The sequence below is a fragment of the Geospiza fortis genome, unplaced genomic scaffold (assembly GCF_000277835.1).
Source record: "Geospiza fortis unplaced genomic scaffold, GeoFor_1.0 scaffold172, whole genome shotgun sequence".
Lineage (NCBI taxonomy): Eukaryota > Metazoa > Chordata > Aves > Passeriformes > Thraupidae > Geospiza > Geospiza fortis.
The window spans coordinates 6,531,951-6,545,550 of NW_005054309.1; the positions used below are offsets into that span (position 1 = coordinate 6,531,951).

General features: G+C 39.1%; 1 protein-coding gene across 3 annotated transcripts in view; it reads right to left on the reverse strand.

Moving 5' to 3' along the window:
• Window positions 1-13,600, reverse strand: part of NAALADL2 (N-acetylated alpha-linked acidic dipeptidase like 2) — a 421,140-nt gene that overhangs the window by 165,423 nt on the left and 242,117 nt on the right. For all 3 annotated transcript variants that reach the window (XM_031055528.1, XM_031055527.1, XM_031055530.1), the window contains one exon: window positions 8,373-8,646. In XM_031055528.1, the coding sequence (XP_030911388.1) occupies window positions 8,373-8,646 (274 nt within the window). The remainder of the gene's footprint in view (window positions 1-8,372; window positions 8,647-13,600) is intronic.

Sequence of the window (13,600 nt, forward strand, 5' to 3'; positions counted from 1 at the left end):
ATAACTCAGTGGAAGGAAGATAAATTCCTTGAAGCACCTTCTTTCTCACGCACACCTGCTCTTGGGCCAGTCACAGCCTGGTGATTGATGAGGCACCTTCCCTTTGAACTGCAGAGCTCAGGAACACCAGAAATAATTGTGAGAATAAAACTGATAGAGCTCAGAATTAATTCACATTAAGGCCCTCTAAATTAATGAGATAAACACTGTAACTAATATTCATTTCATGAGGTTAGACATGAGATTTATTTCTATTTAGTGGGAGAGACAGCACATCAGACAGAATAAAAACCTAAGGATGTCTAAGAGAGAAGACCAATGCATTTTCAGCTTTATTTACTTTGCAGCATTTTTTATTTATTTATTTGAAAAGAGATACTTCTCTCCTGGGATTGCAGTTGGTAGGTGGAGGCTTAAATGCTGTATTTCATTATTCTTCACATTTTTAAGATTTCAGTTCTTACATACATATATATATATATATATATATATTTCAACCAGCTGTATCACAGCATCACTTTTTTTTTTTCCGACCTGCTCTGAAAGGTTTCAAAAGGTATTTGCTTCAAAGGATTTTCTCTGAGAGTCATCTTCTTCTTTTTTTGGTCTTTCCTACTACCAAGGCTGTGTCCAGATTTAGAGCATTCCTCAAAGCACTCTCCAGAGAGGTACATCCTTTGCTCTTTAATACCAAAGTTTTTTAACAAAGAAGTCAGACACGCTGCAGTTCTCACCAAATTATTCTTTAATGACAGCTTTATCCTTAGTGTGGGTTACATTTAAAACCTCTCAAAGATCCTTTTTTTTTTTTTAAGTGAGAACTTATTCCCACTCTTTCATGTGCTCATCTTAGAAGATATTTAGACTTTATATCACCACATCCTAACAGAGATAAGGAATCTTCAGACTTGTTTTGGATTTTCAGTGCTACTTTCATTTCAAAATAATAAAAAATATTTTAACAAGGAGACAGAGGCTCCCACAAAAAAGCATCCAATGAACTCATATTACTACATGAGAAGAAAGTAAGTTTTAAGATTTTGACAAAATGTTGTCTAATGCTGATTGTAGTAGCTGTTCTGGTAGGTAGAGAGAACCCCTAAGATAAAACACTGCTGAGGCTTCAAGATTTATCACACTCCATTGAAAATTAAAATAACTGCTGGTGATTATTTTCAGCTGCCAGCTTTAATTCACAAGGCACCACCATATTTAGATTTTTGTTTCCTCCAATTTAAAAAATAATCAAGTGAAGTATAGCAGAAGAGTGATTTTTGCCTTTTAAAAAACTATTTGATTACAGCAATGGTAACCCATATTGTCATGGGTTCCTAATGCCAGAGCCTGCCAGGGTCAGAGCCCTGTGCCCATGCTGCTCCCACACACATAATGTTTATGCTCGCTAAAATGGAATCTGCCTTCAACTACAGATGCTTTTCTATTGCTAATGTTCCTGAAGAGATTTTAGGACTTGCTTCTCTTCCTGAAAAACTAACTTAAAAAAATGAGAAGCAGCAATAGTTTAACCAATATTCTATTTTACAGTCACTCATAACTACCAGAGAACTGAGCAGCATTTTAAGCAGTTCTTTATTGTTCATGCATGAAACTACATTTGTTTTAAACAATAAAGTTATGTAAGTAGTTTTAGGGACAAGTATTGAGTATTATATAAATACAAAAATATTTTGTTCTTGTTCTTTTATCAGTTATAGTTGTTTCTTATGATGTTTTTCTCATAGCAGCAATTTTTTAAAAGCTGATATTTAATAGTCCCTCTGTTGAAGGAAATTTTTGTTTTTTACAGCGCAAGCAGGATTCCTTTGAGACAGCTTTAAACCTCCAGAATACTGAAGAAATTTAAAAGGAAAAGATCCCTAAAACCCAATCCCAAGAGCTCAGAGGACAAGAAGCTTTTTACTTGAAAATTCCTCCTCTGAGTAGAATATTGCTGTACAAACTTAAACAGAGATGAAAGCACAGGTATGTTATTGGTAGGTTCAGAAGAAGTTACAGAGAGAGAGAAGATGGCACTTGAAAAGAAGTGCCATCTTCTCTCTCTGTAACTTCTTCAGAAGTTACAGAGAGAGAAGAGAAAAAGAAAAACATGACTTGGGATTGGGCAGAAAGGTTTCCACTTGACCTGAGTACATTTGTATTGACGTTTGAACCAAACACCATTAATAAAGAGTGAATGAAGAGTGGGGTGGAAAAAATCCTGACTGGGTGGGCACCGACCCAGGTATCCACTGGACTGCAGAGGTGATGCCAACTCAGTGGCCCTGATTATACCATAAAGATTAAAGAGAAAAATCCTCTTTGGAGACCCATTCAATTGCACAGATTTCACTGCTGTTCTCTCATACTGACTGCTAACAGACAAAATTAACTCTGCTTAGAAATGATGTAATTCTCATTTATTTCCACAGGAATTCTGCTTGCACTAAAACCTAAAACAGGCACCAAATACTCCTCCTAAGCCCTCAGGGTTTGCACCCGTTAGCTTTTACCATGTAGTTGGAATATAAATAATTGTTATGGTTCAACATTGCTCCCTCTCTAATATTGTACAGAGGCTTCACTAAGAAATGCCTTCAGCTGATTCTGTGCAGTGGCATGGAAGTGCTCAGTGATCTGTTATGTCTCGAGATACCAAGATGCCTCACCTTTTGCTTTTTTATCATTTAAAAAAATCTCATTTATTATTAATGGTATGATTACTAAAATGCCATTACTAATATTTTATAAGTACAACATCAGGACAGCATTGACTTGCAATTATAAAACAGCAAAAGGCTCTGCAGCAGCAGCATTTGCATCTTTGAAACCCCTGCCTTCAATGACACAAAAATCTCCCAGCAATATTAATATGGGCTTTGAGCACGATGAACTACTATTATTTTTAGAGAACTGTACAACTTTATTTATTAATGGTTATGTGATATATGCCAGAAAACTGACAGGATGTTCTGCAGGACATCTCTTCAGTGATCGCTTTTGGAGCCCTTGCCTGCAATTTTAAATTATATAACCTTCACATTGCATTTCACAGCTTTCTATATGTAATTATAACGGAGTGGCAGCTATGCTGTAGTTAATGTTGAATGTTGTTTTCTGCTTAAAGGTCAAGTCTATTCTAAAATCCATATTCTTAGTGAGATTGTCTTGGAAAATTGCTGTGCCTACTTGGTATGCAGAGCAGTGGTCTAAATTATGATTATTTGTGGAAGAGGTTTCGGAGAAACTCTTCTATAAATAAAAGATAAATAAAGCTGCACTAAAACTTCTAAATGTTACCAAAAAAAATCACATGATTTTTCTCATTTGTGTGTATGTGTTATTCAACCTATAGCCCTAACCATCTGCAAAACTGATTTCAGTTGCTAGGGATTCATTTTAGCTAGTGCATGTCTCTTCAGAGAAGAAATCTTCAAAAATGTTAATAAAGATAATAATGAACTAAATTTGGCATGCCTAAAAGAATTAAATGCACACATGTATCAAGATTCCCTCTAGCTTGGTATTTTGCACCAATGTGCCATCAAAAATGACTGAAAGACTTAGGAAGAGATGCTGCGATTATTTAACCCAAATTAAACGCGCTCTCTGCCTTTGGAATTCAAGATGCACTAGTGAGCATGCTGCAGAAGGCTCATTTAGAAATTCTGCCTGGGGATAAAAATAACCTGGGAAGATTTTAAAATTTTCTAAAACCAACCCGCTGACACCAATCTTAATTCTGAAATATGGTTAAGGAAATTACCACTGATTAGCTGGAGGGAAGAGAAAAGATAATAAGGGTGCACTAATCACATTTCCAGCACAATGAAACCGAATCAAATGAAAGCAAGCTTTGGGGTCAAGGACTTCCTGATGCACCGTCCCCTCCAGAGGAATTCCAGACCTTTTGGTGCAGAGCAGGAAATAAAGAGAGCTGCCAGTAGCAGCAGCAAACAGGGCTGTAAGCCTGAGTAGGGAGGGGAGGGGACTGTAGGACACACAAGTGGGACTGTAGGACACACTCCTGGCAGGAGTGGGAAAGGTTAGAGGAACAGGCAAGTGGAGGAAAGGAAGACTCCCATCTTCCTGCAAAGAACCTGGGAAAAAAGGGGATGGATGGGGAAAGGAGGCATCTAAAGACAGCCAAAAGAAAATGGGATACTGGATAAGAAGTGGGCAAACTCCCTTCCTTGTGAAAGAGGATCTGACAGCCAAATCAGAGTCCTGCTTCCCTTATTCCCCTCTTGCCAAGATTGAAGAATGATGGGAAGATGACTGAGTGAGCTTAACAGATGGGCTTGTACATCCCAGATTGCTTCAGGTTGCATTAATCTCTGTGGTGGGCTCTCATTTAGCTGAGAAAATGTCACCAAAACAAACGAACTGGAGCAGACTGAGACGTGACCAGCAGATGCAGCAAATCTCTTCTGCATGGTGTGGGTAGAGGCAGGCAGGCAGCATTCCCACTTGTCTGCTCCCTGCAGCCCCTCCAAAACTCATCAAAGATACCCCTGGCTGATTGAGTATAAATGCCTCAGATCATCATCAGAGAAACCAATAGGAACTGGGAGTGTGGATGATGGCAGGGAAGTGAGGTGACACAACAGAGGAGTCAAAGCAGCCAGGGGACAGGGACACAGCAGTAGCCAAAATACAAAATAGACATAGTCAGGTGTTGGGAGAACTGCCTTGGAGATGAGCACAACTCATTTCTGTCCATAACCCCTCAAATATTTCCTGCCTGCATGTGCATCTCCATTTCAAGAACATGCCAGTACTTCTACGCTTGTATCCTCTCCTGGCTCCTGAACCAAAACAGTCCTTTCAGTACATGAAAGCACCATGAAAGAAACAGGATGTTTTGCTGGGCTTGCTGAGAACATCCACGAGGATGGAAACAAAGCCCAAACCAGAAGAGAGGGGCAGCAAAGGAACCAACAGGGATTTGGTGCGTTATTCCAAAAGAGGCAGAGTAGTGAATCATGAGACAATGCCACACAACAGGGGACACCAAGACACCAAGTTCAAAGCATGAAAGCAGACTTAGGATTGCCAAAAGTTCCTTAACACTTCATAAAGTAAAGAGTGAATAAATTGAAGGTGAAAGGAAAGTGAGGAAAACTTCAGGTCACACAGACATAATTTCAGAAAATGCATGTATACAAAGCAAATACCATTTACATTTTGCTTTAATTAGGCTGTCCTTGAATGTTATTCCCACACACCAACCATTACATCTGCTAGGACTATTTCCAGTTGCTAAAGAAACAGTGGAGGGAGCAGACAAACATTTTGGACATGTGTTTATTCCAGAAGCTGCTGCACTCAGCAGAACTGACTGAAACCAACTGTTCAGTGCGCCCTGAGTGCCACCCAGGCTCCTGCAAGCCCAAAATATATCCCAAAGCCAAATATACCCCAAAGGAGAATATATTCTCCTCTGGTGCATTCAGGGATCACCACACCCTGTCACACATGGGCTACTAACACCATTTAACAGAGTGGAACTGAAGGGGGACACCAGATTTCGGGGGTTTGAGCCCTCTCTCATCAGCTCCTGGTGATGTTCCCCATCTCAGCCCCCTCCACTCCCCAGGGACAGAGCACCCCCACAGCTCCTGGATCCCAAAGCTCCAGGAGGCAGGAGCAGCACATTCGGATTCACCACACCACCCTCACTTGGAGACTGGCTGGATACTGTCTGACAATGCATTTTGCTTTAATGCATAAATTTGAAGCAATGTAATTTCCATTTATATGTGCACTCTGCTGGCCAGAGCAGCTTTCCTGTTTTTATCAAGCAGACAAAAGGTTTAAGCTCTATAAAAGGTGGCTGATATTTAAGTTTTAATAAAAATATATTTCAGGTATGTCATTCTTTCCTTAGGCTGACCTAGCCTACAATATATTATTTACATAACTGCTGCAATATCTATTTCAAAAGTGACTCGACAGCCCTCTCCAGAACTGTAAGCTGCCCTGCCTGTCACCATGATGGGTAAACACTGTCACCTTTTCACAGCCCAATGAAATACAGAGAACTAGTAAAGTGCACCATCCATCACAGTGGCACTAAGTAGGTTTGTGAAGTAGATTTCAGATCACAAATGCTCACATTTTTACTCACAAATGCTGTTTAGACTGTTACCAGAAAGCACAAATTGGATGGCTCATACACAATGGCCGTATGATGAATGGACATGACAGGTGGTCAAAGAAAATGAGTCTTGCTGTTCTACAAATAACCTTGTCAACATCAAAGTGGAGCTGTAGCTCTGCTGGTAGCCAGACTGCAGTAGCTTAATGGTTTTATTTGCTTCAACTTCTAGCAAACCAAACAGACAAATGAGATACAATGAAGCAGCAGCATCGAGGCAGTATTAGCAATTCAGCCTGATTAAGTGACACATAATACGAATTTTCTGCTAAGGATGTGCCACATTTGAAAGAAAATTATTCAGGTTATGAGTAGCTGTTATAAAAATACCTGTTCACAGGAAAACCCTCATGATTTTGCAATCACAAACCACTGCAGGATATCCAAAATACGCGACTTGTAGCTCCACTGCAAGCAATCAAGTCACTTTCTGATGGCTGAGCCCAGCAACAGCCACCACCTGCTACTTCTCATTTAAAGTTTTTCTACTTCCATTAGTTTAAATAGTAGAGATTAGTGTGTAGGATTGAAAGTCAGGAAGGTTAGATCAATACCAACTTACCTGTAGCCTAAACAAATAGGAAAATTTCCCTTTTAGGCAAAAGCTCCTGATCCAAGGACATTTCAGGTAGGCTTTTTGAAGAACACATCTCAAGTTTTGTAAGGGTGCTGAGGTATCTCAAAGGACTGCCTGTAAAACCATGCAGAGAGTCATTCTTTGGCTCCAGTGCAAGGCTGGAGATTTGCCAAAGCCAAGGTCCAGCCCCTGTGATGAGGATGGTGTGTGTGATCCTCATTTGTGCTGAACTCATAAGAGCAAACTGCCCTGGAACATAATGGAGAGTGGAGCCCGTGCTGCTGGGAATAACAGCAGCAGTTTTTCCCGGAACATTGGATTTCCTTCAATCTGATGAATTTGTTAGCGCTGCATTGACATTCATGAAATAAAACCTCAAAGGTCACAACCATTCCTCTCCCTGATTACAGGTACTCTTACTAAGTTACAATGAGAAAATAATATTAAATATGGAGTTTTTAAGTGATATGAGAAGGCAACCACATTCATTATCACATGGAAAAGTTAAAGCATGTATCATGCAAGTTAGGACCTCTTCTTGCCTACCTCATTTTGCTTCTCAGCAACAAATTTGAACTGGACAGAGCCCCAGAACTAGGCTGACAAGACTCAGCATGGACAGTAGGCATGTTTAAATATTAAGATGTCCACAATCTGTTCCCTTCTAGTCTGTAAGTGTTCTAAGCCATGAACAAACATGTCTTTTAAATAAGACAGAAAGCAAGATAGAAACCCTCAGCTCCAGTGGAATAATACAATATTTTTGAAAGGAGGAAGATGACAATAATGCAATTAGCAGTGAAATTGCAATTTTTATATTTCGGAAATATTTTTTAAGATTTATACTATCTCAGCTAGGAAGGTAAACAGAAATCATGGCTCCATTGTGCACTCTCAAAATATTTAGTCAGAAGCTCAAGGAAAACAGACAGGGAAGACAGTACACAGCAAAAAACAAGATAATCCAAGATCTTATTTCACTTGGCAAGTAACACATCCAAATAGGTAGAATCTTTTTGCTGACAAAACTTCCTAGAGTAACTGCAGTAAGATAAAACTACAAATCGGTGTTTTCAAGAGGAAACAGAGCAGATATGTCAACTGAATTGTCACAGAAGAAACTATGTGAGATCCACAACCATAATTCAGAGGCTCCAAGTATTAGCCCAGCACTCCCACCAGCCTCATCCTTCCTACAAGCATCCCTCAAACCAGTAGCACTCATACATCAGCAAGGATAAAGTGAAACTCTAGACACAGCTTCCATATTTTTACACACAAGCAAAATGTGCCAATTCATAAACAGATACTTAAAAAATTATGGACATTGTATAATCAGATTCACATAGATATATGTGAGTGTATATCTATATCTATCTCCTATGAAGTATTCATAGATATAAGGTTGTAAGGTTAATTAAGATAAGTACAATTGGCCACATCATAATTCACATAAATATGCTTATTTTAAGGTTAGGCATTTCAGCATATTTTCAATTGGATTCGATGATCTTAGAGGTCTTTTCCTGCCTAAATAATTCTGTGATTCTATGTGTAATTTTCCAGTTAGGCTCAGTAAAAGCTATTGTTTCCTAACTCTATTTCACCACAAGTGACAGAGACGAATGGCCACGTTACCTCAAGAGTTCCTTTGGCAGAATAAGCTGCGTACGAGTACAGGAGGTCCTGGCTGTGAAGTGTTTTGGGGTCTGTGCTGCACTGTTGTCCACTTGGATAAAAGCATTCCCCGCTGTTTTGCAGAGTTACTGTGTTTGAAGCAGGGCCTGGCAGGTCAAGCAGAACGGAGTAATTCACCAGCCGGACATCCTCCAGGCCTTGGGAACGCCACTGACCCTGGATTTTCACTGCAAGGTCTGCATCATCATCCCCTCTGGGGAACTCTAACAAATCTCTGAAAAAAACCCCACACAAGTAAAGTTTAGTTTATTTCCCTTCAGGACTCTTGTAGCTTAGGATGCATCAGCGCATGACTTTATTAAAAACATATCATCAAACATGCAAAAAAAATATACAACTTTCATATTTTCTTACTAAGTATGAGACAAAGGCAACTGTTTTTTGGGAAATAAAAGTAAGAAAAAATGCATGTATAGGAAACATACCCAAATGAAATAAAGAATCCTACAGATATTATCACAGTAACTGTTTCAAAATTCACACATCATTTGCTTATCAAATTTCTAAAAGAGCATAAACTTAACCAATCTTTAAACATGAAGAAGCCAGTCTGAAGTAACATCTCAGGGATGTCAGGGAAGGCATGAAGCTAAAAATTAGTTGTAATTATATAGTTATAATTACATGTTTGGCTTAAATTCATCAAGGAAAGCAAATTCACTAAGCAGAATGGAACTGTTCCCCCAGATGTTGTGCTCACTGTCAGCAGGTTCTTCACATTTCCTACCTGCACTGAAGGATTACCTGAGCCACCAGCTTGGACAGTATAAGAGGCAAACATGGGAATTATTTTGGCAGTATCCACTGATGGTCAGTGAGAACTCATACAGGTTGGTCTGGGCTGGCATCACTTTCAATACTGGCTGGCACAGGGGGCACAGGATGAAGGCACCAAAGGACCACCCTCCTCCCCAGCACATGCCAAAGGATTCCAGATGCTGAAATTATTGCCATGATAAGTTCAGAGGATGGGACTGCTGAAGGAGCAACTGAAGGTTTCCCCTATTTATGCAGGCAAGCAGTCATGTAAGCAAAGAAAGACAGAAATAAAATTTATTACTCAAATAAAAAGCACTACCCACGTGCAGCACAAAAATCGTATGGAGTATTTGCTGAATTCTGTGAAGTTGGGTTTTTTTTGGTTTTTGGTTTTTTTTTTTTTTTTTTTTTTTTTTTTTTTTGTGTGTGTGTGTGTGTGTGTCTACAAAGCTCTCAGGACTGAAAAGAAGATTAAGGATCACAGATGTATGATTTCCAAGCACAGAGATACTGACGCTGCCTGAAAGTCTTGGCCACAACCTTCTCTTCACAAAAAGGCCACTAAACCTAACTGCTTTAAGGTCCCCAACAGAACTTCAAAAAACACCCTGGCTGTCTTGCACACATCAAAAATAAACAGCTGAATAATTTATAGTATTTTTGAGCAAGCAGTAGGTATCTGAGAATCCCACCAGGTTCTTTCCAGGTACCCCTGCAATATCCAAAACCAGCTGCAGTGTTGCAGGTGGGAAGCTCCTGGCTAAAGGTACTGGCACTGCTTCTAGAAGGGTCTGCACTGCCCCAAGGGAGAGCCCCAGCAAGCAAAGCTTACGATGGAAGTCAAGCACAAGGGCTCCCTTCTCCACCCATCTTGTGGTTGAACATTTGAAAAATGAACATTTACTGCCTAGATAACATCAAGGCCTTAAAAGGGCAGAAAGTAAAATTGTAACATCTATTACACCTAGAAATGGCTCAAAAATTACCTTCTCCATTGAAATGCCTGATGCCCATCATCACATTACATGGGCAGAATGATTATTCCAACATGCAAAAGGCTTTTTTTAAACAGACATATTTTTGTATAAATTTGGTTTTTTATAAAATATATTTGTTCAAAGCAATATGCTGTATCCCAAGCTGCATTGCTCCAGCAAGGCTATTCACACACAAAGTTCAAAATCTTTACAACAACACTGGCCTTATGTTGAGACTTCAGGGATCCTGTCAGGAACAATAACTGTCTTGCAGATTTAATGTTTTTAAATTATCTAAAATAAGTCTTCAAGCAGTCTACACCACACAAATGACTTAATCCAATCTGCAGTATATTACAAGTTTCCAATTTCATCTCCTGTGCCTGCTAATGTAATGACATAAACTTGGGCAGTGCAGAAATACAGAAAGTTGTTTGATTAACACAATCATTAATGGAATATCTGCATTTCCCTCATGTGATAGAAACACTAATAGAATAAATAATTAAAGAAACTTATCCCAGGCCAATAGGGTTATGGCACATTGTAACCAGAAGTATTCAGTCACAATAAAAGGAATTAAGCATTAAAAGAGGAAGATACAAAAAGCAAATTGCTCCCTTACTAATAGAAGTTACTTTCCCCTTCAAAATTAAATCAACATGTCTTTGAAACTTTTGTGACAACATTTCTGATTAAGTTACAGAAATGATCCCATTCACTATTTACTCCATAATGTCTTTATAGCATGTTAAAATCAAATTGCAGATTATGACCATACATATTTTACAATAAATCAGCACATATTAGACTACTTTGATAAATCTTATGAACAACACCAGAAAGATTTTTTCTTCCCAGACCTATTACAATAGCTGACTTGCATTTGCCTTTGATGCTGACTGCATGAACTTAAATTGGTTAGAGGTAATGGAAGTCATTATTTTTTTCACATACAAATTGCATAACAAGTAAAATATGCAAAACCAGTATTTCCTAAACCCAGTCAAAGTCAGAAAATTGTCAAGTTTGGCAGTTCAGCCTGGAAGAGTATCAACACTTTACATGCACTTAACAGTTCTTCTTTCCAAATGCTCAAATTATTTAATTCCTAGAACTTGCAGGGCTCAGAGAGTTCCAGCAGTGGATTTCAGCAGTGGGGAGGAGCAGCCCCTCAGGGTGAGGATGTTCTCAGCTCCCCAAGCAGCTGCATGCTCAGAAGGAACCAATACCAATGCAATTGCCAATTTCCATTCACAGCACTGCCTCGGAAAACTTCAGCCAAATTTTTGACTCCCTTTGGTCACATTAAAAAGATACTTTATTCAGGCATTTTTTCAGGTTCATTCAATGGGAATAACAACAAAGTTTATGGGCACATCTCTGTTGCTGTAAATGTACATAATCCAGTGAAGTGAAGCCACCACAGACTGAAGATTTGGTCTCAAATCAGAATCAACACTAATAAATGTGATAATGCCAGTCTGAACACTCCTGTGCCTTTATAGGATGTTCTCAGAGATTTCCATAAATTCCTGACCTTTACTTTCTAATACAGAGCAGTATGGAACTAATGTACATCAGAACACGACAAACTCAGTTCTTGAGCATTCTCCTCCATCTCAAAAGGCTCAGTTCCTGAACTCAGAAAAAAACCAGGTAAAATTGCACTTAAAACCCAGAAAGTTCACCCTACTTCACTTGAGATTTCCAACTTTGATGTGATGAAAAGATCACCACTGCTGAAGATTCAAAGTCCTTAACCTAGAAGAATAATTATAAATATGTTGAAAATACATCTGTAATAATGCCAGGGGTTCTGCGGCCTCTGCAGCACCAAAAGGCTACTCTTCACCAGAAGATTATAGAAGATAAATGAACACACACACAAAATATACAAATTTAATTTTCAATTTGGTAACCATGGGGAACACAGACCTGCCGTGCCTTAATGGAAAGTCATTTGCTAGAACAGCACCTTTAGGCACAGCTTGCCAAAGGAGAGAACAAGGTATTGCAAATAAGCCAGCTGGGACACTGAACCACCACTCAACAGACACTGAAAAATTACAACAGGTCACTCTAACAGCCAAGAGATGGAATCATTTAACTGTATAACACAATTACTTCTCAGACAATCCTATTAAATTGCTATAAAACCCCAAGAAAAAAAAATGGAATTGCAGAAGGATTCTACAGATTCAATCTGAAAGATCTACAGGGACAAAAATTCCCCACAAATACGTAAAACTTCAAGTGTGGTTGGTTTGGTCAGTTTTTTTCTTTTCGGATTTACCACCTGTACTGAGCATGGGGAACAGCCTACACTTCCTGGCCTACTATGAAAAAATAATCTGAATTCCAGTTTTGCAGAGTTAGATGTTTAAGTGCCTTATTCCCATATTTTGACTGTAAATTTCCACTGTTTTCTTCCAGTTCACCAAAACTGTTCATAAAGCAACTTTTTAGGTAACAGCTAACAACAAATGGCATTTTGGAATTTTTACAGATTGATTTTTCAGCTGAGTAGCTGCTCTCAGATCCTGTGAGTTGCAATGACTGCTCATATTTTGTAAAGCTGCATCAGATCAAAGTGTTCTCTTGTCTAACACGATGCTCCCAACAGTAACTAGTGGCAGATAATCACAGAAGAATGCAGGAAATGCATCACATGGAGTTATTACATTTATAGCCTCTCATGCAAATATATATATTTTTTTTAACTTCAAACTTTGTCCAGGCTGAGTTTTAAAGATGTTTTCATATGTTGAGGATTTCAGAGCTCGTTTCAGTCCATTAAGAGCCGAGCTGTGGTACTCACACACACCAACTGCTCAGCAGATGCACCAGCAGCATTTCCCACACTTGCAGAAAGAGGAGTTATTTGTGTCCATCACACACAGTGTGCACACACAGGAAACACCACCTGCCCAAGCCACATCTGCTTCAATTTTAATTACATGTTCCTGTTAATTAGGGCACTCCTCTGGGCTGGTCTCCAACCTGCCCGGTTGGATTTCCCATGGTTTGAACTGATGGGCACAAATTTGCTGCTCCCAAAATACAGAAATAAATAAATTCAGGTCCAAGAGAGGATAAATATTTTTCAGGAGGTGAGAGAAACATGCTCACAGTGCAAAGAGGCGCATGCAGGATCCTGAAGCACCTCAGGTTCTTCAGGTTACATTGCAAGGTCACCAGCACCTGCTGCAGAAAGCTGATCTATGAAATGTCCTGTCACATCTACCATTAGTCTTCATACATTCTGGATACTCTGGGTATATTTCTAACAACAACAACAACAACAACAATAATAACAATTAACCCCTTTTCCTTCTTGGGCAACAACGTACTACTTATGCTGTCTAAGGGAATATTTACAGAGCTGCACCACAAATTTTACATATTTTACAATATACATTTTAACATGCT